The 19384-nt window shown below is 42.9% G+C and overlaps 2 protein-coding genes across 7 annotated transcripts in view; both read left to right on the top strand.

The window, feature by feature from the left end:
• arid1ab (AT-rich interactive domain 1Ab) overlaps nucleotides 1–4074 on the top strand; it is a 54492-nt gene extending 50418 nt beyond the window's left edge. For both annotated transcript variants that reach the window (XM_069516885.1, XM_069516886.1), the window contains exons 19-20: nucleotides 496–626; nucleotides 730–4074. In XM_069516885.1, the coding sequence (XP_069372986.1) occupies nucleotides 496–626; nucleotides 730–2643 (2045 nt within the window). In that variant the 3' untranslated portion in view covers nucleotides 2644–4074. The remainder of the gene's footprint in view (nucleotides 1–495; nucleotides 627–729) is intronic.
• A 132-nt stretch (nucleotides 4075–4206) lies between these two features.
• On the top strand, nucleotides 4207–19384 carry LOC109644709 (gastrula zinc finger protein XlCGF57.1-like). Of its 5 annotated transcripts, XR_011239627.1 has the most exons (6): nucleotides 4207–6701; nucleotides 9876–10267; nucleotides 13670–13832; nucleotides 13993–14337; nucleotides 14470–19202; nucleotides 19233–19384. XR_011239627.1 is itself a non-coding variant. In XM_069516888.1 (5 exons), exons 1-4 carry the CDS (start codon nucleotides 6416–6418, stop codon nucleotides 14286–14288), a joined length of 1137 nt encoding a protein of 378 aa, XP_069372989.1. In that variant the 5' UTR covers nucleotides 4207–6415; the 3' UTR covers nucleotides 14289–14337; nucleotides 14470–19384. The 5 variants fall into 5 exon arrangements, 3 of the variants coding, with proteins under 3 accessions (XP_069372989.1, XP_069372988.1, XP_019965711.2); XM_069516888.1 differs by having other exon boundaries at nucleotides 14470–19384; XR_011239626.1 differs by lacking the exons at nucleotides 14470–19202; nucleotides 19233–19384 and having other exon boundaries at nucleotides 9876–11420; nucleotides 13993–14401.

Here is a 19384-nt window from a genome sequence, read left to right as displayed (position 1 = left end):
ACAATCTGAGGGTTTTCTGAAGAGCTTACCAAGTTGCCAACATTTACGAAAACATTTACTTCTCAACCTCTGAGGAAATACAGATATGAAATTAAAAAAGCATTAAATAGCTTAAACATTGTGAAACAATATAAATCCGGCAAACTCTCCAAGATCCGTCCTTTCTTCCTCCTCTTGTCTCTTTTCGAGAGAGTCTTGGTCAGTGGGTCCGCAGGAACATTGTCTGATTAAAATAAATATGCTGTAATCTGCTTCAATATCCCCCCCGCTTAGATTGTCAGCCATTGTCTGAACTGCTTCTTTAAAAACTTTTTTGCAGCTAAAAGTGCTAACAAACCGAACTACATATCCCATAATGCATGTGTCTTTCCCATGAGTATTTCAGCAAATCATGATGCAGTCATCTTATTTGGAAGTTTTTATCAATTATGTATTTGGAATCAAACTTAATGGTACAGATCAGTGAACCTGCTTTCTGTTTGTCTCTTAACACAGGCACTCCTGAGGCTTGGAGAGTGATGATGTCACTTAAGTCAGGCTTACTAGCTGAAAGCACATGGGCCTTGGACACCATTAACATTCTGTTGTATGATGACAACAGCATTTCTACATTTAACTTGTGCTCGGTAAGTAGCATGTCATATCTGTTGTGCAAAAAAACACTTTTCTTGTTGCACTGTGTCTGAGTTCAGAAGCTTATTTCACTGACTCTCCTGTTTTATTTCACAGCTTCCTGGATTCCTGGAGTTGGTGGTTGAGTACTTTAGACGCTGCCTCATCGAGATCTTCGGCATCTTAAAGGAGTACGAAGTAGGGGACCCCGGCCAGCGCACCCTCATAGACCCCAATGCTGCGGAGGACTCTGATGATGAAATCCCCATGTCAGAGGGTGAGGACATGGACACGGATGAAGAAGACGAAGAGGATGAGGAGGTAAAGGAATCAAAGGCCAACCCTGACACCTCCTCACCAGTCCAGGTGAAACTGGAGGAGGAGAGCTCCCAGAAAGACAAGTCTTCAGAGGACGAGGAGGAGGAGAAGGAAAGGAAGCCTTCTATCAAGGAACCCAGTACCTCTACCTCAGGGTCCTCCGTGGACCCCAACCTCCACTCGGAAAAGCCCAAGCAGGCTAGCAAGTTTGATAAACTCCCCATCAAGGTCGTGCGGAAGAAAAATCCCTTCCTGCTGAACCACTCATCCAAGCTTGGGCAGCGGCAGAGCTTTGACAGCGGCTTGATACACTGGAGTATTGGTGGGGGGGACACTACCGAACACATCCAGACCCACTTTGAGAGTAGGATGGAACTCCTCAAGCAACGGAAACACTTGCAAACAGCTGATAGCCGTAAGAAGGTACAGCTTCTAGAGATGGCAACAGAAAATCCTGAGAAATCCAAGTCCAATGAGGAAGATAAACCTCGGCAGCAGCCAACCCAGTCCTCTGAACCTCAGAAGTCTCTAGCAGAGAAGACCACTCCTCCACTTCCGATTCCTGTCACTGCCACCATTGATGATGTACTATCTGCCCGTCCGGGGTCGGTCACAGAGGAAGTAGTTCGTGGAGGTGTAGAGGAGCAGAAAGAAAACGGCAAGTACCTGTTCAGCATCAACCCGGACTTCCAGAGCCGCCGTAACGTGAAGATCCTGGAGGACGAGCCTCACAGCAAAGATGAGACGCCACTCAGCACTCTGTCGGACTGGCAGGACTCGCTAGCTCGGCGCTGCATCTGCATCTCCAACATAGTGCGCAGTCTGTCCTTCGTCCCAGGTAATGATTTGGAGATGTCAAAACACCCAGGCCTCCTGCTGCTGCTGGGCCGCCTGGTGCTGCTCCACCACAGGCACCCCGAACGCAAACAAGCACCGGTCACCTACGAGAAGGAGGAGGAGGTAGATGAGGGTGTGAGCTGCGAGAGAGACGAGTGGTGGTGGGACTGCCTCGAGGTGTTAAGGGAGAACTGTTTGGTCACTCTTGCAAACATCTCAGGACAGCTGGACCTTTCTATCTACCCAGAGAGTATATGCCTGCCGCTGCTGGATGGCCTGCTCCATTGGGCTGTCTGCCCCTCAGCAGAGGCCCTGGACCCTTTCCCCACGCTGGGGCCCCACGGCTCACTTTCCCCCCAGAGACTGGTTCTCGAGACCCTCAGCAAGCTCAGCATCCAGGACAACAACGTTGACCTCATTCTCGCAACACCGCCGTTCAGCCGCTTAGAGAAACTCTACGGCTCACTGGTGCGTCTGGTCGGTGAGCGCAAGGTGGCCGTCTGCCGGGAAATGGCGGTCGTCCTGTTGGCGAATCTTGCCCAGGGTGACAGCATGGCTGCTCGGGCTATTGCTGTGCAGAAAGCCAGCGTAGGTAACCTGCTGGGCTTCTTGGAGGACAGCCTAGCTGCCACGCAGTACCAGCAGAGCCAGAGCTCCTTGCTACAAATGCAGGGCGCGCCCCAGTTTGAGCCCACCAGCGTGGACATGATGCGGCGGGCGGCCCGAGCCCTGCACGCCCTTGCGAAAGTAGAGGAAAACCACTCGGAGTTCACGTTGTACGAGTCGCGACTACTGGACATCTCAGTGTCCCCACTTATGAACTCTCTGGTGTCCCAAGTGATCTGTGACGTACTATTTCTGATTGGCCAGTCATGACAGCCGTGGAGAGGTTTCAGCTCTGCCTCTTTCTGTTCCCCTCACCCCCCTTTTTTTGTGTGTATGTGTGTGCGTATGTCTGCTGAGCGAGAATGAAAAGAGCAAAACTGACTGTCTTTTTTTTTTTTATTTATGCAAAATCACCTCGGATTCCACTGTCTTTCTACCCCTGCTTCTCACTAAAGGAAGGAATATCATGAAGTAGCTGTGGATTTTAAACGTCTGAAATGGAAAGATACTGGCAAAGAAGATCAGATTGGGACCCAGGCATAGGACAGGAGTGCGCTGCCCTGCGAAAAGGACTTGTTTTTTTAATGAAAAGAAAAATCTCCAGAAAAAAAAGAATAAACTGTAACCAAAGTTGCTGTCTCGTTTACAGTGAGTTTGGGGGATACGTGTGCTCGCTTCCTCCCTCTGGGGGTCGGCAGGGAGAGGAGGGCACAGACTTAACAATATTATGGTTCGTGTTTGGAGGCTACATAGACTCACGGACTGTGGTGTGGTATAATTGCTGTAACTTTGGATGCTATATACTCAGCCCCACAGGAACCACATTATTGGCTGTGAACAGACATCTGTCATGGGAGGCCTGTGCAGTAGATTGTAGGACTTTTTTCTGTACTGTACACCTTAAAAACTGTAAACATACTGTAATAATACTGTTTCACACTGAGATACGCTGGCTTGGCAGCAAACTGTAGTTTTTAAAAACAGTTTTAGTTAATGTCGAGAGAGAAAACGGCTTTCCCCCCAAAGTATGGTGAACCTACAACACCCCGACCTCTTCTCTTTGTCCCTTGATTGTATGACTTGACCCTTATATTAAAAAGTCACCTCTTAAGGACTGGTCCTCAACTCTAGATGCAGTCCGAGCTGCAGTGTATATATGATGTTGTACATTACACTTCTCTCTCTTTCTCAACTTCTGTTGCTCTTCACCATTTTTAATCTTTGACAATTTCAAGTCGCCCCCCCCCCGCATCAAGTATGCCATGTGATTACTTGACGCCCGCCCTCTCCGTTCCTTTGGCGCCTCGCTCTGCTCGTATCGCGCTCCGGGTGTGGGGGCGGTGGGAGGGTGTTAAGCTGCTGTCCAACGCCACCCCCAACAAACACAACTTCAAGTTTCAGTTTGTCTCCAGTCTGGGTGTAGAGAATATAACAAGAATCATGTCTGCGGTTCCATCTGAGCTCCTTCATAAATGACAAACTAGACCTTGATGAAGAAACCAGTTTAATTTTGTTTATTTTGTTAATTTTTTTTTTTCCAGTGATGCGGATTCTGCATATTTGTATTTCAGATGATGTAGCTAAAACTTGATGTAAATTCCTCTTTTTTTCCTTTTTTTGGCTTAATGAATATCATTTATTCAGTATGAAATCTTTATACTATATGTTCCACGTGTTAAGAATAAATGTACATTAAATCTTCGTAAGACGTTTGCTGTGGATTTATTTATTATTCCCCTCATACACGGCTGAGGCAGCAGCAAATAAGCTGCTGAATTTTTCATTGGGCTCGCACATCACTCGCTCAGAGACAAATTGACACATATGAAGCAGTGTGCAGCGTGTTTTGCTGACAATTTTGATATTTGCCCACGGACTCTGCGGAGAACACTGCTTATCGAATGCACAACCATGTTTTCCATCCGTGCAGTTATTGACATCTCACCCCTGTGTCCAGGCTGTCGTCATCCCTGGATCATACGTGCTGCTTTTAACATGTGCTGTATATGTACATTAGTGGGGAAGTGTGAGCAGGCAAAGTCTGCTTGATACATACAAATTAGCTTGAAGCCTTTATGTACTATAACATTGTTTTGTTTATTCTTATTCCAGAATAAAGCTGATACTTTGCGAGAAGCTGCACGTAAAAAAACAGATAAAATCAGAAACATGCTGATGAAAAGTCAGTTTTCATTTAGAAGGGTAAAGAAATACAAGAGGAAACATAAGACAATCATTCAGCAGTAAGAGTTATGAATTTATCAACATGTTCAATAAAGAGACAAAATATCATCTATAAAAACAAAATGCAACATGAGCTGAATGAGCTGAATGAAACTTTGAAAGGCTCCTGCCTTCTCCTGATGTGGCTTCACTTAGTTAAGCTTCACTGAATCAGGAAGTCTCACTAACATCGGTTAAGCTGCTCTCACACAAGTACTGAGCTCCTCATTATCTGGAGCGGCTCTATGTGAGAACACTAATGTCTGCCTGAGAGCTTCAGGAGTTTCTGCAGCCGGCCACCTCGTAAAAACTCTGACATTTTCTAACATGCGGCAGATTGAAAAATGTAAAACACAAACTACCTCAGGATGAAAAGGCAGTCCCACACAGGTAGAAGACGCTGACCAAGATGTCACAAGGTTTTGGTGATAAGAGCAGACGCAGGTGTTGATGTGATGTAAATAAAAACAATCTCCATAGCAGAATCAATACGTTACTTCCTGCCTCTACCTGCTGCACCACCCCTCACATGGACACTGAGGAGGAATCTGTGAGTCTGAGCGGAGAATCTGCTGCTGCATTGTTGTGAAAGCCAAACTCCGGTGAGATCATGAGGGTTATTACATGTAACATGATGGTGAACTTAACATCATTTGTATCATCATGGTTGATGCACTCATTGCTTTGGATAAAAGCATCAGCTAAATGAACTGTAATGTAAAATATTATAGTTAAAAACGACATTTAGGCCTTTAGGATGAAGAGAAACGCACATGTGCTCAGAGAAAGAGATGAGGTCTAAAACAAGTCAAAGCAGCTCTTTTGTCATTTGAATAAACTGGACAGAGGATGAACCAAACACTGACTGTTACTCATCTAAGTTCAGACCTGTCAGTGTGTTGTTTTGGTCCCTGCACTCGTGCATGGCGTTGTTTTCATTCTCTGTACTATTGCGCTCTCTACAGGTCAGTTGTGGGTACTAGCACAGAGACCAGGCCATTATTGAGGAAGAAGTTACAGTCATTCAACAACAATAACCCACAGTGTCAAAAATATGTTATGAATTCACTGCACTGTTAGAAGTCAGGTCTGTTTTTTTACTCCTGCCAGTAAGGAAGTTATGTGTGGTTGTTATGCAAAAAACTACCGGACAGATCACCACAAAACTAGGTGGACTGATGCAATATGGGTCAGAGAGCTTCAACATTTGTCTTGATTTCTTAGAGAATAATTCATGGATCTTGATGATATTTATAAGTTTGTGCAATTTGATGCAGATCCCGCCCCAAAATCTAAGAATCAAAATTACAATTGTCTGAAAAGAAACTAATGTAATTAAAAACTATTCAGTTGAGTTAGCAAAAAGAAATAAAATCTCAAATACACATAAGAAATCTTCATGCAGTCATTATCAAACAAAACCATGCCTGAGGTCATCTGGGACCGTGGGTAAAGTGGGACAGCTCAGCTCCAGACTGTTTGATTTCCTGTTCTAACAGAATCGAGTAAACAGGGCTGCAACTATAAGTTAACATGAAGTCATGTGACTGAAATCACATGACCTTGTGGGGGGTGGTGTCACAGAAAGGGGCGGGGTAAATGTCAGTCAGAAGCTTGGAATCACATGACTGTGATTCATTAAACAGGTTTGACAGCGGCTAACGTTGTCCTCCAGTCCAGCAGAGGTCGCTGTTCGCTGTGCGCCGCGCTTCGCGCTCCTCGAAGCAAACTATCGTTGACGCGGAAGTCGGTGTCTGTATTTACCTCCAGCTGACTCTTTGTTTGCTCTGGGACTCGAACTGCGAAAAACAACGGGACGATGTGCGCCGTGCAGCTGATGCGGGTGTCCGTACACGAGCGGATCAACGCCGCGGCTGAAGACTTCCTGCTGCAGGCGGACAAAGGGCCGGAAGCGGCTCGGGTCCTGATGCTGAGGCCGCTGCTCATCGAGCGGCTGACGGCGGCGGCGGAGGAGATCGTCGGCCTGTTCGAGGAAACCGTGGCGGAGTACGAGGACATCGTGCAGCGGTCAGAGAGGGAGATCTGCCGCCAGAGGAGGCTGCTCGATGCCGTGTTGAAGCCCGAAGTCAGGCTGCACCGAGCAGGTCAGTGCCTGCTCCCTGGAGCCGGAAAAACCCGAGCGATGCCGAGCAGGAGATGGCTGATCGTGTTTAAGAGATGGGCGTCACCAAAGTTATTGTATTACACAAATCACATGACGCCCACCAGCCTTTAGTACAAACTATTAGAAATACCATAGTGTACAAATAAAGATAAAATACCAACAACATAAAATATACACAATCATTCGCTGTTTCTTCATCGTGATCTTCTTTCTACACATTCAACTATTTCTTTAGGGCTAAAATCTAAACAGACAGATGTCAGCATTTTACTGACTTAATTAGATTATTTATAAAGATTTCCTTATATTCTTAAGCCTAAGCAAAAGAGCAAGTTATCTTTTTAACGAGTTAGAATCTGTAAAGAACATTGAACACGTCCTCAGCAATGTTTGGGCAAAAAAGTTATATTTCTAACGTTCAGGGAAGGAAACCATGTTGGCATTTTTTAGCTTTAAGCAGATTCGCTGACTGAAGCGGTTTGCAAACATCCCCTCCGGAGTATGTTTGGAGAACTGGGTCTGGATGTTCTCTAGTTTGCCTTCCACACATGAACAATGCAGCAGGAGATTCTCGTGTTCACAACAACACACACATCTCCAGTGTTCTGGTGGAGGGTGGTGCAGAAGCAGGATGTAACGTATCGATGCCGTTGCAGAGATCGCATGTTTTTGTTCACAGCACATCAACACCGGCGTCAGCTCTTATCACCAGAAGCTTCTTGACATCTCTTCCTGTGTGGCTCCGTCTTTTCATCCTGAGATATTTGGTTTCTTTGTGTTTGTTTTGTTGTGTTCTGTTGCGCGTCAGATATTTCCCCAACACACTGGCACTGTCTCCTGCAGTTTTCTCACATCAGCACCTTCGGACAGTGTGCTGACTCTTTACTTGGGGACTGGCTGGAGATGGTCTGCAGAAAGTGCGGAGACTGTCACGTACACAACCCCTTTGGACGATGTCTGGTAGGGCAGGGCGATTCATTGAATTTCAGTTACGATTATGGCTTCCAAGGTTTATGAAAACAAAGTTATTGACGTGAAACGTTCCTGTTGTTCATATAGGTAGTTTTTGCTGTGTGTCTGCAGCGGTTTTTCAATATGAGTTTTCTGGTGTAAGGACTGTATTTCCTCAGTAAAAGTCGGGCTATGTACTCAAATAAATACCAGAACACCTCAACATCTGGATCAGGGCAGAAACAAGTAATAAGGCCTGTATCCTCGTACAATGCTCTATTACCCTGCTGTATGTGACCTGCGCTCACTTTCCACATTCAAAATAAACGGTAATCAGAAGTTATTATGACCTGATCAGGACTGAACTTTACTTTTAGTTTTTTGGATTTGCTCTAGAGTTTATGAGACACGTATTAAAACACACCTGCGACACACAACACGTGATAAGGTGTGACACGCACAGCCGTGACATCAGGGTTAAAGTGATGGGAACAATCCTGATTCATGATCCAGCACCGTTAATTAATAGCTTAATAAATATGCTCGTCATGTTGAGTGTGAAGAGCAGCGGAGACCAACAGACACACACACACTTTTAACTTCATTGTTGCAGAGGACAGAGGAGCAGTGTCATGCTGCTCGACGCAGCTTAGCCACGCAGCTCACCCCGACGGTGTAGAAAGACCCTTGTGACACTGATGAAGCTGTTATCGTCGAGGGTGTTGATGCAGTAACAGGGATCGCTAGGTGTTGCCAGTGTGTCACAATAGCTCAGGATTTGTGTCTCTGACTGATAAGCTACATTTCCAGTGTGACAAGGCAAAGTTTTGAACCTAATGTCCAAGAAGGTGCCGGCTGCAAGAGTGAAGTTGCACTCAGACGTGGTTAGCCAGCATCATTTAAATAAACAACTAAAACGTCATTGTCAGTTTGTGGGACTCATCTAAAGCATAACCATCTCATCCAGTTTAACGAGCTGTTAAAATATACTTTGTACCAAATTTAAATTTTACTCAAACCACCAACAGAGCCAGAGAGTCCTTTTTATTTCGTGTTTTCGTTGTGTGTGGTTTATTTATTTAGATGGTTTCACATTTTTATAATAACACACTGAATATTCTCAAAAAATAAAAGTTTATTGCACTTTGAAAGCTTGTACTTGCATTATTATGCTCCTATGTTGTCATATCAGTGGTATCAAAATTGTCTCAAAATGATGTTATAATTTCCGGGACAATAAATCATCCAGCAAAATGTGTTATTGTGACAGACCTCGTCACTCCTTGTTTATCGTCCACTACATAATGTCTTAGTTCTGTCCAAATGTTTATTATGAATCTGAATGAAATACTATACCTAACTCTGTATCCAATAATGCATCATGAAAAGAAGTGTGGAACAAGGCAATAAATACCATCATGCATTGCGTGATTAGAGGCAGAGGAGAGGACAGAGAACTTTGATGTGAAAACAAAACTGTGACATGCTCTATATGCAAATAAATACTGAAGTGTTGAGTCCCACTCAGAATTTGTTGTAGAAGTTGTTCTTTTTTTTCTTCACTCAGCGCCACATTAAACTCCTGTATGAGCCTGTGTCTGTGTCAGCAGCTGCAGGAGTGAAGTGTTGCAAACACTAAAGGATTTCTGCTTTTTGAACTTGTTCGATCACAGGGCCGCCCCAGTTCAGGGGCATCTGGACCAGCTTTCAAATGAATGGGTCTTTAGCTTTATAGCTTTATAGAATTGTCATAGACCGATTCAGGTGGTGGTGGAGACAGGCTTTTTGTATTGAGAGCAGTGTTGTATATGATCCACAAAGTTTTCAACTGCTGCAGAAAAATGAAGAGAAAAGGGGTTAGAAGATCAGAGGTAGGCTCGGAACTGGAGTGTACAAAGTAACCAATTAAAGGAGAGGAGCAACATTGTCCTCACCTCCAAAGTCTAAAAATTCAATGATACAACTGTCGGGTGGTGTTGAGGAGTTGCGAGCACGTAGGGTTGTGCAAGTTCACGCTTGACTCAGCTCCTGGCTCGTAGAACTGCAGTTGTGCAAATGGAGCAGAAATGCTCACAGATTGTGTTCTATGCTCTTGCAAAGTAGAAGTTTTCCCTTACGAGTGTGGTTCTGAACTTTTGAATGTGGTTTTTTTACGTCTGCAAATAACTAAATAAATGTCATCCCACTCTACTCTCCCCTGCAGACGTCCAGCAACTAAAGGTGAATGAGGCAGCAGTTCCTTCTGGGTATCAGGATTGGAGCCCCAGTGTGGACCAGGAGGACTCAGAGCCCCCACAAATTAAAGAGGAACAGAATGAACTGTGGATCAGTCAGGAGGGAGAGCAGCTTCAAGGACTGGAGCAGACTGATATTATCAAGTTCACATATACTCCTGACACTGTTAAACCTGAAGGAGATGAAGAGGAACCCCAGTCCTCACAGCTTTATCAGAGTCAGACTGAAGAGAACAGAAAGGACTGTGGACGACCAGAACCAGCCAGGAACTCTGGTCCTGATGTACATTTACAACCAGGTCCTGAGGACAAGACCAAGAACTCTGATGTTGATGCGATAGAGACCAGGGAACCTAAGCCTGTAAGTGGTATGAGATGTACAACTGACAAGAAACCATTGAACTGCTCAGAGTGTGGCAAAAGATTTAGTCGTATGTACTATCTGAAGGCACATATGACAGCTCATACTGGAGAGGAACCATTTAGTTGTTCTGAGTGTGATAAAAGATTTACCCTCAAGGAACATCTGAAGTCACATGTGAAAATTCATACAGGAGAGAAACCGTTTAGTTGCTCTGAGTGTGGGAAAAGATTTAGGATAAAGGGAGACATGCTCACACATGTTTCAGTTCATACAGGAGAGAAACCGTTTAGCTGCTCTGAGTGTGGGAAACATTTCAGGCTGAAGCGTCAACTGCAAACACACGAGACAATTCATACAGGAGAGAAACCATTTAGTTGCTCTGAGTGCGGCAAAAGATTTGGTCAAAAGGAATATCTGAGATCCCACATGAGAACTCATACAGGAGAGAAACCCTTCACCTGCTCTGAGTGTGGTAAAAGTTATCACCATCATGCCGGTCTGCAGGCACACATGAGGAATCACACAGGAGAGAAACCGTTCAGTTGCTCTGACTGCGGTAAAAGATTTAATCATAAGAGCTGCCTGCGGGTACACGAAAAGATTCATACACGACAACAACCGTTCAGTTGTTCTGAGTGTGGAAAAAAATTTGACCGTGAGAGTCGTCTGAAGATGCATGAAAAGATTCATGCACGAGATCAACCGTTTACCTGCCTTGACTGTGGACAAAGATTTAGTTATAAGGCCAAACTGGAGGCTCATTTCAGAGTTCATACAGGAGAGAAACCATTTAGTTGCACGGAGTGTGGGCAAAGTTTTAGTCGAAAGGATAGTCTGCAGATACACGTCAGACTTCATACAGGAGAGAAACCACTCAGTTGCAACATTTGCAACAAAAGATTTAGCTGGATTTATCAGCAAAAGGCCCATCGGTGTATTGGTCAGTCCTCACAGCTTCATCCGAGTCAGACTGCGGAGAACAGAGGGGACTCTGATGGACCAGAACCAGCCACGAATTCAGGTCCTGATTGACATTACTGTGTTCAAGACTGAAGACTTTTCTGAACCTGAGTCTGAAGACAGCTACGCCGGTTAGAAATAGACAATGGGACCTCAGTCCTGTCTGGACACAAACAATTACAAACTCACTGTAAGTAGCATTCTTTGGTTTGTGAGGTAGGTACTGTAAAAATTCATGTCTTCTTAAATTTAAGCTTCTTAAATTGACACCAACATATAGCATGAAACCCACGTGTTCGTTTTTGTTCAGGACAATCTTAGCTTTCAACAAACAGAGGCTCAACTTTGAGCTAGAGCATCGTGCAAAGCGATAATTTGGCCCTAAAGTTGAAAAAGTTTAATGCATTTGTAGAAATTCTTCAAGTCTGTTGTGAAAATACACCTTCACACATGTTGATGAATTTTTTTAGTGCTTGAAATGGATTTACTGAAATCTTAGAATCATAACAATAGTGGAATATATGTATCAATTGTGACATCTGCCAAAATTAAATTTTTTAAAAACATTTTTTGAATAGAAGTGTTGTCTTCACTCTGCTTGCTCCAAATGTTAGAGGGACTGAGTTGACTTGGGACTGAATAATGACTTCATACTATGATATCAAGCCTCATGGAAAGTGTGCAAATGAAAAATGAGCCTCGTCCCAAACTACTGCTGCTTCAGTAGCTTTAAACTTCACTGTTCTCTTTGGCATTTTTCCATGTCTGGTGTCCAGATTGTTTCCAAGTGAGTGTTGATTGGTTGGTGTCACAACAAACAAAAGAAACCAATCCCATATTTGTTCAAAGGTAGCAACAGATGACGTGTGGGCCACTTTCTCTTCACAGGCTCATAACTCACGTCGTCATGAGTCATTTGGATTTAAAGATGAACTGATTAGATTTCAGTGGTTAAAAGTAAAGGTCGCGGTGAACTTATATGAATGAACTTATATGAGTGAGTTTTTGGGACGTGCTCCATTGGGGCTGGCTGTCCATGAATATAAGGTGGCAACCTGCACCCAGAACCAAAACCAGCGTGCTGGATGCCACATCATATTCATGGCCATGATGTTTTTTAAGTGGTTGAAAAGGTTTCTTGCGTGTGTTGCTCTAGTTTGTGTGTCTGCACATGTCACAGGTCAGTCCTTCTGTGTCTCAGTCCGATATGTGAAATTAAAATAATGAAATTATCAAAAGACCTAGCTGTGATTTTGACCTACAGTTGTTGACCACTGTTGTAGTCTTTCGGAGGACGTTGAATGGTTGGCACATTGTCGCTTGTTTATTCAAATTTCATTCAAATTGAGGAACAAATTCTTTTTTGATGTTCAACAGCACCAAACTCAGCAATTAACTTTCGGCGTTTGTGAGATATGTGCTCAAGGTAGATGTTTCTGAAGATAAAGGCTGGTCTATTTAAGGTTTCACAAGACTGAATGTTGCCAACCTCTAATCAATAGACATCAAAACTGTTTAACTTTTGCTAACGGCCTATCTGGTGATTATGGTTGTAGTTGTTAATGAAATCATTGATGAAATTGATAGTTAACCTATTTAATGACACTGATTCAGTGAATTGGCTATTGGCTTTTCTTTGCTTTGATGGGTGGTGCCCTGTCTATCTATCTATCTATCTAGCTATCTATCTATCTATCTATATATATATATAAACATATAATAGGGGAATTCACACTGAGAGGCAGACATATAGAATAATATAGTTGGTATACATTATACATATTGAAATTCAAGACATTTTCAAGAGGACACTAATGGAGAGGGACCTGGATGCAGCCATAATGGCGGATCTCCGCATGAGTATGTGCAATTGGCGCCTCCGCAAGAGCATGCGCAATAGCCACCTCTGTAGGCGCATGTGCAAAAGGTACCTTCGCAGTTGCATTGTGCATGTGAGTGTTTTATAACATTTTAATTAAGTTCTAAGAACTTTTTTGGGCTTTTCCAAAGTTTGTTTATCAAACTTTAATATGTCGAATAATCCACAGAGGGATATAGTCACAATTGATTTGAAAATTCCAAGTGACTCTTACTAGTGAGCTAATGTTAGCAATTTAATGCCAGGCTAAGTAATGGTAAGCACTTATTCAAAATCTGTAGTTTTCTATAAGTGATAGGTGGATACAGTACTGTTGAGAAAAAACATGAATCATGATGCATTAGCTTGCTGGGCATTATGGGTTGACTGGGATGTACAGTACACTTAGAGATCCGGAGCTTGCAGTGAAGCATGCACCTGACTACAACCACAACTAACCATAGTAGGAACTGTCAGGCAAGCCAGCTCATAAATTAGTCTGTGTGTGTGTTACCTGTTAAATTCAGTTTGAAATAATCTAGAATGACCCATAATAATCAAAACGTTGAATTGTTTTCCAGATGCACCCATCTATAATCAGGGGTGGACGACAGTTGGTGAGCACATCCCTCCACGGTTTTGAACAGTTTGGTTGTCCTCTGTGCCCGAAATTCATCACCTCACGAGGCGACACAATACGGAGACACCTGAATGCCCACGTACATAATGCAGTGCATCTCCAAGGCAAGTAGATGACTGAAAAATGACTTTCACATGAAAATTGAATGCTGAATGTTTTTGCCTTAATTTGTGTTTGCATACACAAGTTAGGAATTTGTTTTGTACATGTTTTTTTTTGTAAAATCAAATCATACATTTATGTAAGTTGACTTTTTCTTTGCAGACACCATCATTTGCAGATGCAACATGTCGTGCAGAGGGACTGGTCATTACCACTGTCCAAACTGCGCTAAAACAATCATGCGCAGAGAAGATATGGTGTTACATGTGAGCGGATGCAAGAGATCGGGTGATGTAACACCAACGCCAGGTGAAACAACCTCATTGGTCTCACGCCCATCACGGACACCTACAGCTGATATCAGCCCACCTGCTCTATCCTCATCGTTGGTGTTCATTCCAAGCATTTGCTTTGCAAGAGATGTCGGCACATGCACATTCAGGATACACAAAACCTGACTCAGAGAGTTGAACAGCTGATTTTGTCGTAGATGTCATGCCACCAGAGGTAAGATTCTTGGTGGCATTGCAGAAACTTCATGATATAAATGAATAAACATATTTTGATGTTACACTGCAGTGTATAGTCTTCATTGATATGTTTGATATTTCACAAGATTGGATCATTTAACTGTTTCAGGTTACCATCAAAAATCCTGGAGGCACAAGGACACACCCGGTGCCAAGCAGAGGTCACCATGGCCAGAGGGAGACAGATTTAAATCTTATTCAAATGAATGAATGAATTGAGTTGTTGTGATGTTGGCAAGAGGAAGGAGGGGTGAGGGTGCAGTGTTACAATGATTAACCATTTTGAAGCTTAATGGCATTTGAGAAGTCTGTTCTTGTGGATGGTTTGAGTTTTTTCAGTTCCTATAAGATGGGCTGGATGGGAAATGTGGGAAAATCATTGCATTTCATCATGATGGTAACATTTTGACATTGTCGTGTTGAAGGATGAATAGTGTCGGGACACATGGTTGTTATACGGGGTTCAGGTAAAGCAGTGCTTGGATTTACAGATTTTCAGGGTGTTTGCTCCTAAAGGAAATGAGGAAGCTCATAGCGTCAAAAGAGGAGGCATTGTTATATAGATCCTATGCTGATAAGTAACGGCATAATCTTCAGGGCCAAAGGGTGTTGGGGGCCCACCCATGGGCCTCATGGATGAGCCAGGCAGAGATTTATCCCTGATTTGACCAACTAACTGTATTCAGAGCCTGCTTTATATCCAAAATAGCATAACAATCCATTTTTGAAGGATCTAGCCAAGATGCTCATTGTGGAGCACAGCTCAATAGCCTCTTTCAGCGATAATTGTGACTGTATCTCACCATAGCCGTTACTGTTGCCACTGCAGAGCACACTTATTCAGAACTGAAGCTCATTAAGACCTATCTAATGAGCAGCATGGGACACGAAAGACTCAGTGGCCTGGAAATACTCTCAATAGAGAGCAACAGAGGCAGGAATCTGGACTTGAGTGTTGTCAGTGACTTGGCTGAGCACAAGGCCGGAGGATGAGCACAGCTTGTTCTTCTTTGTTATGCAGTTGAATCTGGGATTTCACTCTGAACTGACTGAATTATTACCTTCGAGATGTTAAAAAAAAAAAAGCTCACCTGCTGTAATCTGTGTCTGATAACATTTGGCTTTTGATGACGAATGATGAATTCTAGAAATGGAGGTGATGGTGTGATCAGGTGCTGTGTCATCATCATTCATACTGTAGGACCTGTGATGATGTTTGTTGATGGCTGTTCTGTGCTCATCGACTGAGTTTGTGTAGTTTATATTAGCACAGGCTGAATTTAAAGCTGTTGTTGATGAGCCTCATAGTTGGTGAAATGAAAATGTGATTTCTGAGTCCAGGGCAGCTGTTAGATTAAATGTGGCCCCTGTGCCAGCTTCTGATGAGAACCACCACCAGCAGCCTGTGTCTGCGTGTGCACATGCGCGTGCACCGGGGCCCATCCTATATTTCCCACAATCTCAGTTTGGAGTACTCCCATATTTTAAGCCTTTTACAACAGATGCATTGAAACAGCACAGAGCAGAGACCTGCAGGATGAGCTCCAACTGGAAGAACTTGTCAATAAGGTGAAGTAAAATGTTCTTTGGAATTATTCACAGATATTACATGGTGAATTTCAAAAGACATAAATCTAACCTCATTGATTCATTGATATGACGTGAAGTCTTGATACTATTTTTACTGTATTAATTTAAAGAAATAATACATTTATAGTCCCACATCTGCACGTTAATATGAATTCAGACGTTTGCTCTACTGTCAAAACATAATGTCTGGAAATGACTGATGGTTTTTGGGGCTCTGACTGCACACATGCTCCAGATAACACATTTTTACTGTATCAATTAACAGAAACTACAAATTCAATGTCCCACATAAGTAATTAGACAAGTATATATGGAATACATCTTCAAAATTATAAGTGCACCATGATTGATGTATATTCTACAACATGAGATCATGCCACATCTGAACTTGAATGACAATGAAATGAGGCTATACCCCGTAAATAGCCCGTGAGCATATTAATTAAACTTTATCCTCACAAATAGTAGACAGTAAACAAAATATTATCTGGGTGGAATAAACCTTTAAAATTATAGGGTCAAGAAATGTGGTTCTCGCCCTCCAGTATTGCAGGAAGATAATATTGCCCAGCAGGGGGCAGTAACATATCAAAAATGGGTGCCGGATGTTTGGCCTGGTACTTTTTAAAAAGAAGAATACACTCGATATCACTAAATTCTACACACTGTACCTTTAAGTTGAGCAGGTGTGTGGTGGAGATTCCATATTGAGCCAAATCCACTTCTGAAAAGTTGGACGCTGCTCCTGAGGCAAGTTGCTCAAATCCTAAAGGGATACTTTGATGGTGGAAAATGACTCTATCTGCTTTGCTGTACATGGATCTGTCGTTCAGTCAGTGTGCAGCTATCAATGTTGAAGTGACTCGTGCAGATTTGAAATCAATGGGCTTCTTAACCAGCTCTGTGGTGTCATACAATTTTTCTTTCAAGAATGTGATTGAAGATAGACACACATGTGGCAATGACAGAGCAGATGAGACCAAGAACAGCCACACTTGTCAGGCTGGATATGGATACACTTTGATTTGGCGGCAGAAAAGTTATGGAAAAGGAAGGAATGTAACTTAGCACCATAGGTTCTACCTGAGGCTCCGTTTTGGGGAATGTGAACAATGTCTCCAAATGCAAGTTTAAAACTTCCTTTGTACCGTCAGCCCTCAACTGCTGGGAGGATCTCTGAGAGTTTCATGCAGTAACTCTGTTGTGACTCATACTTTTAAATACACACACACACACATGATCGATCCCCTCCCTCTGTCTGTTTATCTCTCTTTACAAACACACGTTTCCTGTTGCTAACCACCATTGCTCTGCTCGATAATTCCGTTTCCTCTTCTGCAGACCTTTTCAACTTTTCTTTTTATCACAATCATGTTCATACAATCTGTCACTCTTAGAATTTGAAGCGTCACGGATGCAGGAGAAAAGATACATACAAGTAAAAAACATGAGCTTCTTAAATGTTCATAGAGTGAATGGACTGAAAAAACAGATAGTAAGTGAAAATGTGCTAAGGCAAAAATAATTAAAAATATGAGAGGACAATAATAATAAATGAAATATTGTACAAAAATACAACAGTTTGCACAATGAGAAAACCCTTGGCAACTGTGGGGTGAAAAATCTTTGCATAAAACCTCAAAAACATTTAAAACGTTGTCTTTAATCAACATTTTTTAGTGAGTTCTTAAAAAGGTGGAAATTTGTATTTTTGGGTCATGGTTTGAATTCTATCAGTTAATAAAAGACATTAGAAGGTTAGGATTAGCATTTAGATTTGTATCAACATTCATAAAGTTGTGTTTAATCAAATTATACAGAACAGCCAACACATTGAAATTCCTCAAGTGTAAGAGTCGTAGTTTGAGCGGTCATGTCAGGTGTTTGTTTTCTCTTCAGCTGACAGGTTCCTGGAAGTCGACCATAGGTCTCTTTAACCTGCTCAACATGTTTATTCCCCCTTGAGGTGTGAGGTGACTCTACCTCCACATCAAGACTGGTCATTAGCAGGAGCTCCACATACCGTTAGCAAACACAGTCACTCTCCACTATGTCCACAGAGGGGCAGTGTTTCATGCTTTTTTAAACCATGCTGGTCATGAGAGATAGAAATTCACTCAGAGAAGAGCATTGTGAAGGCTTTGTGAAAAGAGGAAGCAGTTTGGGGCAGCTGTGGCACAGGAGATGCAGCGGGTTGTCCACTTACCAGAAGGTCAGTGGTTCGATCTCAGTCTTCCTCATTTCGCCTGCCGAGTACCCCCAAGTGCTCCTGACCCCCGTGCCTGCAGTGTATGCAAGATGTGTGGTAGAGAAAGTGCTGCACATAGATGCACTGATTGTGTGTGTGTTCAAGCAGAATGAATATCTTCTATTTATAGATAAAGACAGTGAGAGCATTGTGTATATGTATATGTATATACGTTGCCATTCCTGTTTTGCTAAACCCCCCAAAACTAAGCACTGCTCCTCTTTTGTGATGGTATACTGCCTCAGGTTTGCTATGAGTTTGCGATCACTTGATTGAAATACAAATTTATTCAGGAATATGCACAACACAGTGTTCCAGTGTGTAGTACTGTTGCCTAGCAGCAAGAAGGTTCCCGCTTCGAATCTTAGCTCGGTCAGGTCCTTTTTGTGTCGAGTATGCATCTTCTCTGCATGTCTTTGTGGTTACTTGTTCCTTCCACAGTCCAAAGACCTGCTAATTGGGGTTATGTTAATTGGAGACTTTAAATTGACTAAAGGTTCTCAGTCTCTCTACTTTGCAACTGTGATACACTGGAAACCTGTACATGGTGCACCCCGCCTCTCTCCTGAAGTTTACTGGGATTGGTTCTTGCAACTCTCAAAACAATGAGGGCTACAGAGGACGGAATGGAATATGCACCCTACTCACATAGGGGCCTCTCTACAGTTGGGGACCCCAATATCAGGGCCTGCCATTGTCTTAGCATGGAATATTTCCGTTTACGTTCTTCTGTAGTGGTGCAAAGTCGATTCGATAAATTATCGTAAATTAAATTTTTCACACTGACCCTGGGGCCTCGAGGACAGTTTCCTCACTTTGTCCCACTGAGCCTTGCACAACATTGACTGCAGGTTAATGTGACGGAAATGTGAAAATTAGTGTAACGCACGGCACAGAACAGGACATCAATATCACAATCCAACAAATTATACTGAATCAATGGACTGATTCATTATGGGAGTTGTATATTGCGTGTACGTGTGTGTGTGTGTGTGTGTGTGTATGTGTGTCTTAGATAAGTGACATTTCACAAGGTTTCATTTGCCTTTAATGAAGAACACTTCATCCCTCGGGAGCTGCAGCTGGCATGTTGGTCTGTAGGAAATTGCTGTGTCGCTTTGTAATGATTGCATTGACTGGGACATTTTTCTCACCATGAAAACAATAAACAGTACGTTTTAACTTC

This window comes from Paralichthys olivaceus, chromosome 20, assembly GCF_024713975.1.
Source record: "Paralichthys olivaceus isolate ysfri-2021 chromosome 20, ASM2471397v2, whole genome shotgun sequence".
Taxonomy (NCBI): domain Eukaryota; kingdom Metazoa; phylum Chordata; class Actinopteri; order Pleuronectiformes; family Paralichthyidae; genus Paralichthys; species Paralichthys olivaceus.
Note: the sequence above shows the minus strand (reverse complement) of the source record. Positions and strands in the feature narration are given on the sequence as shown.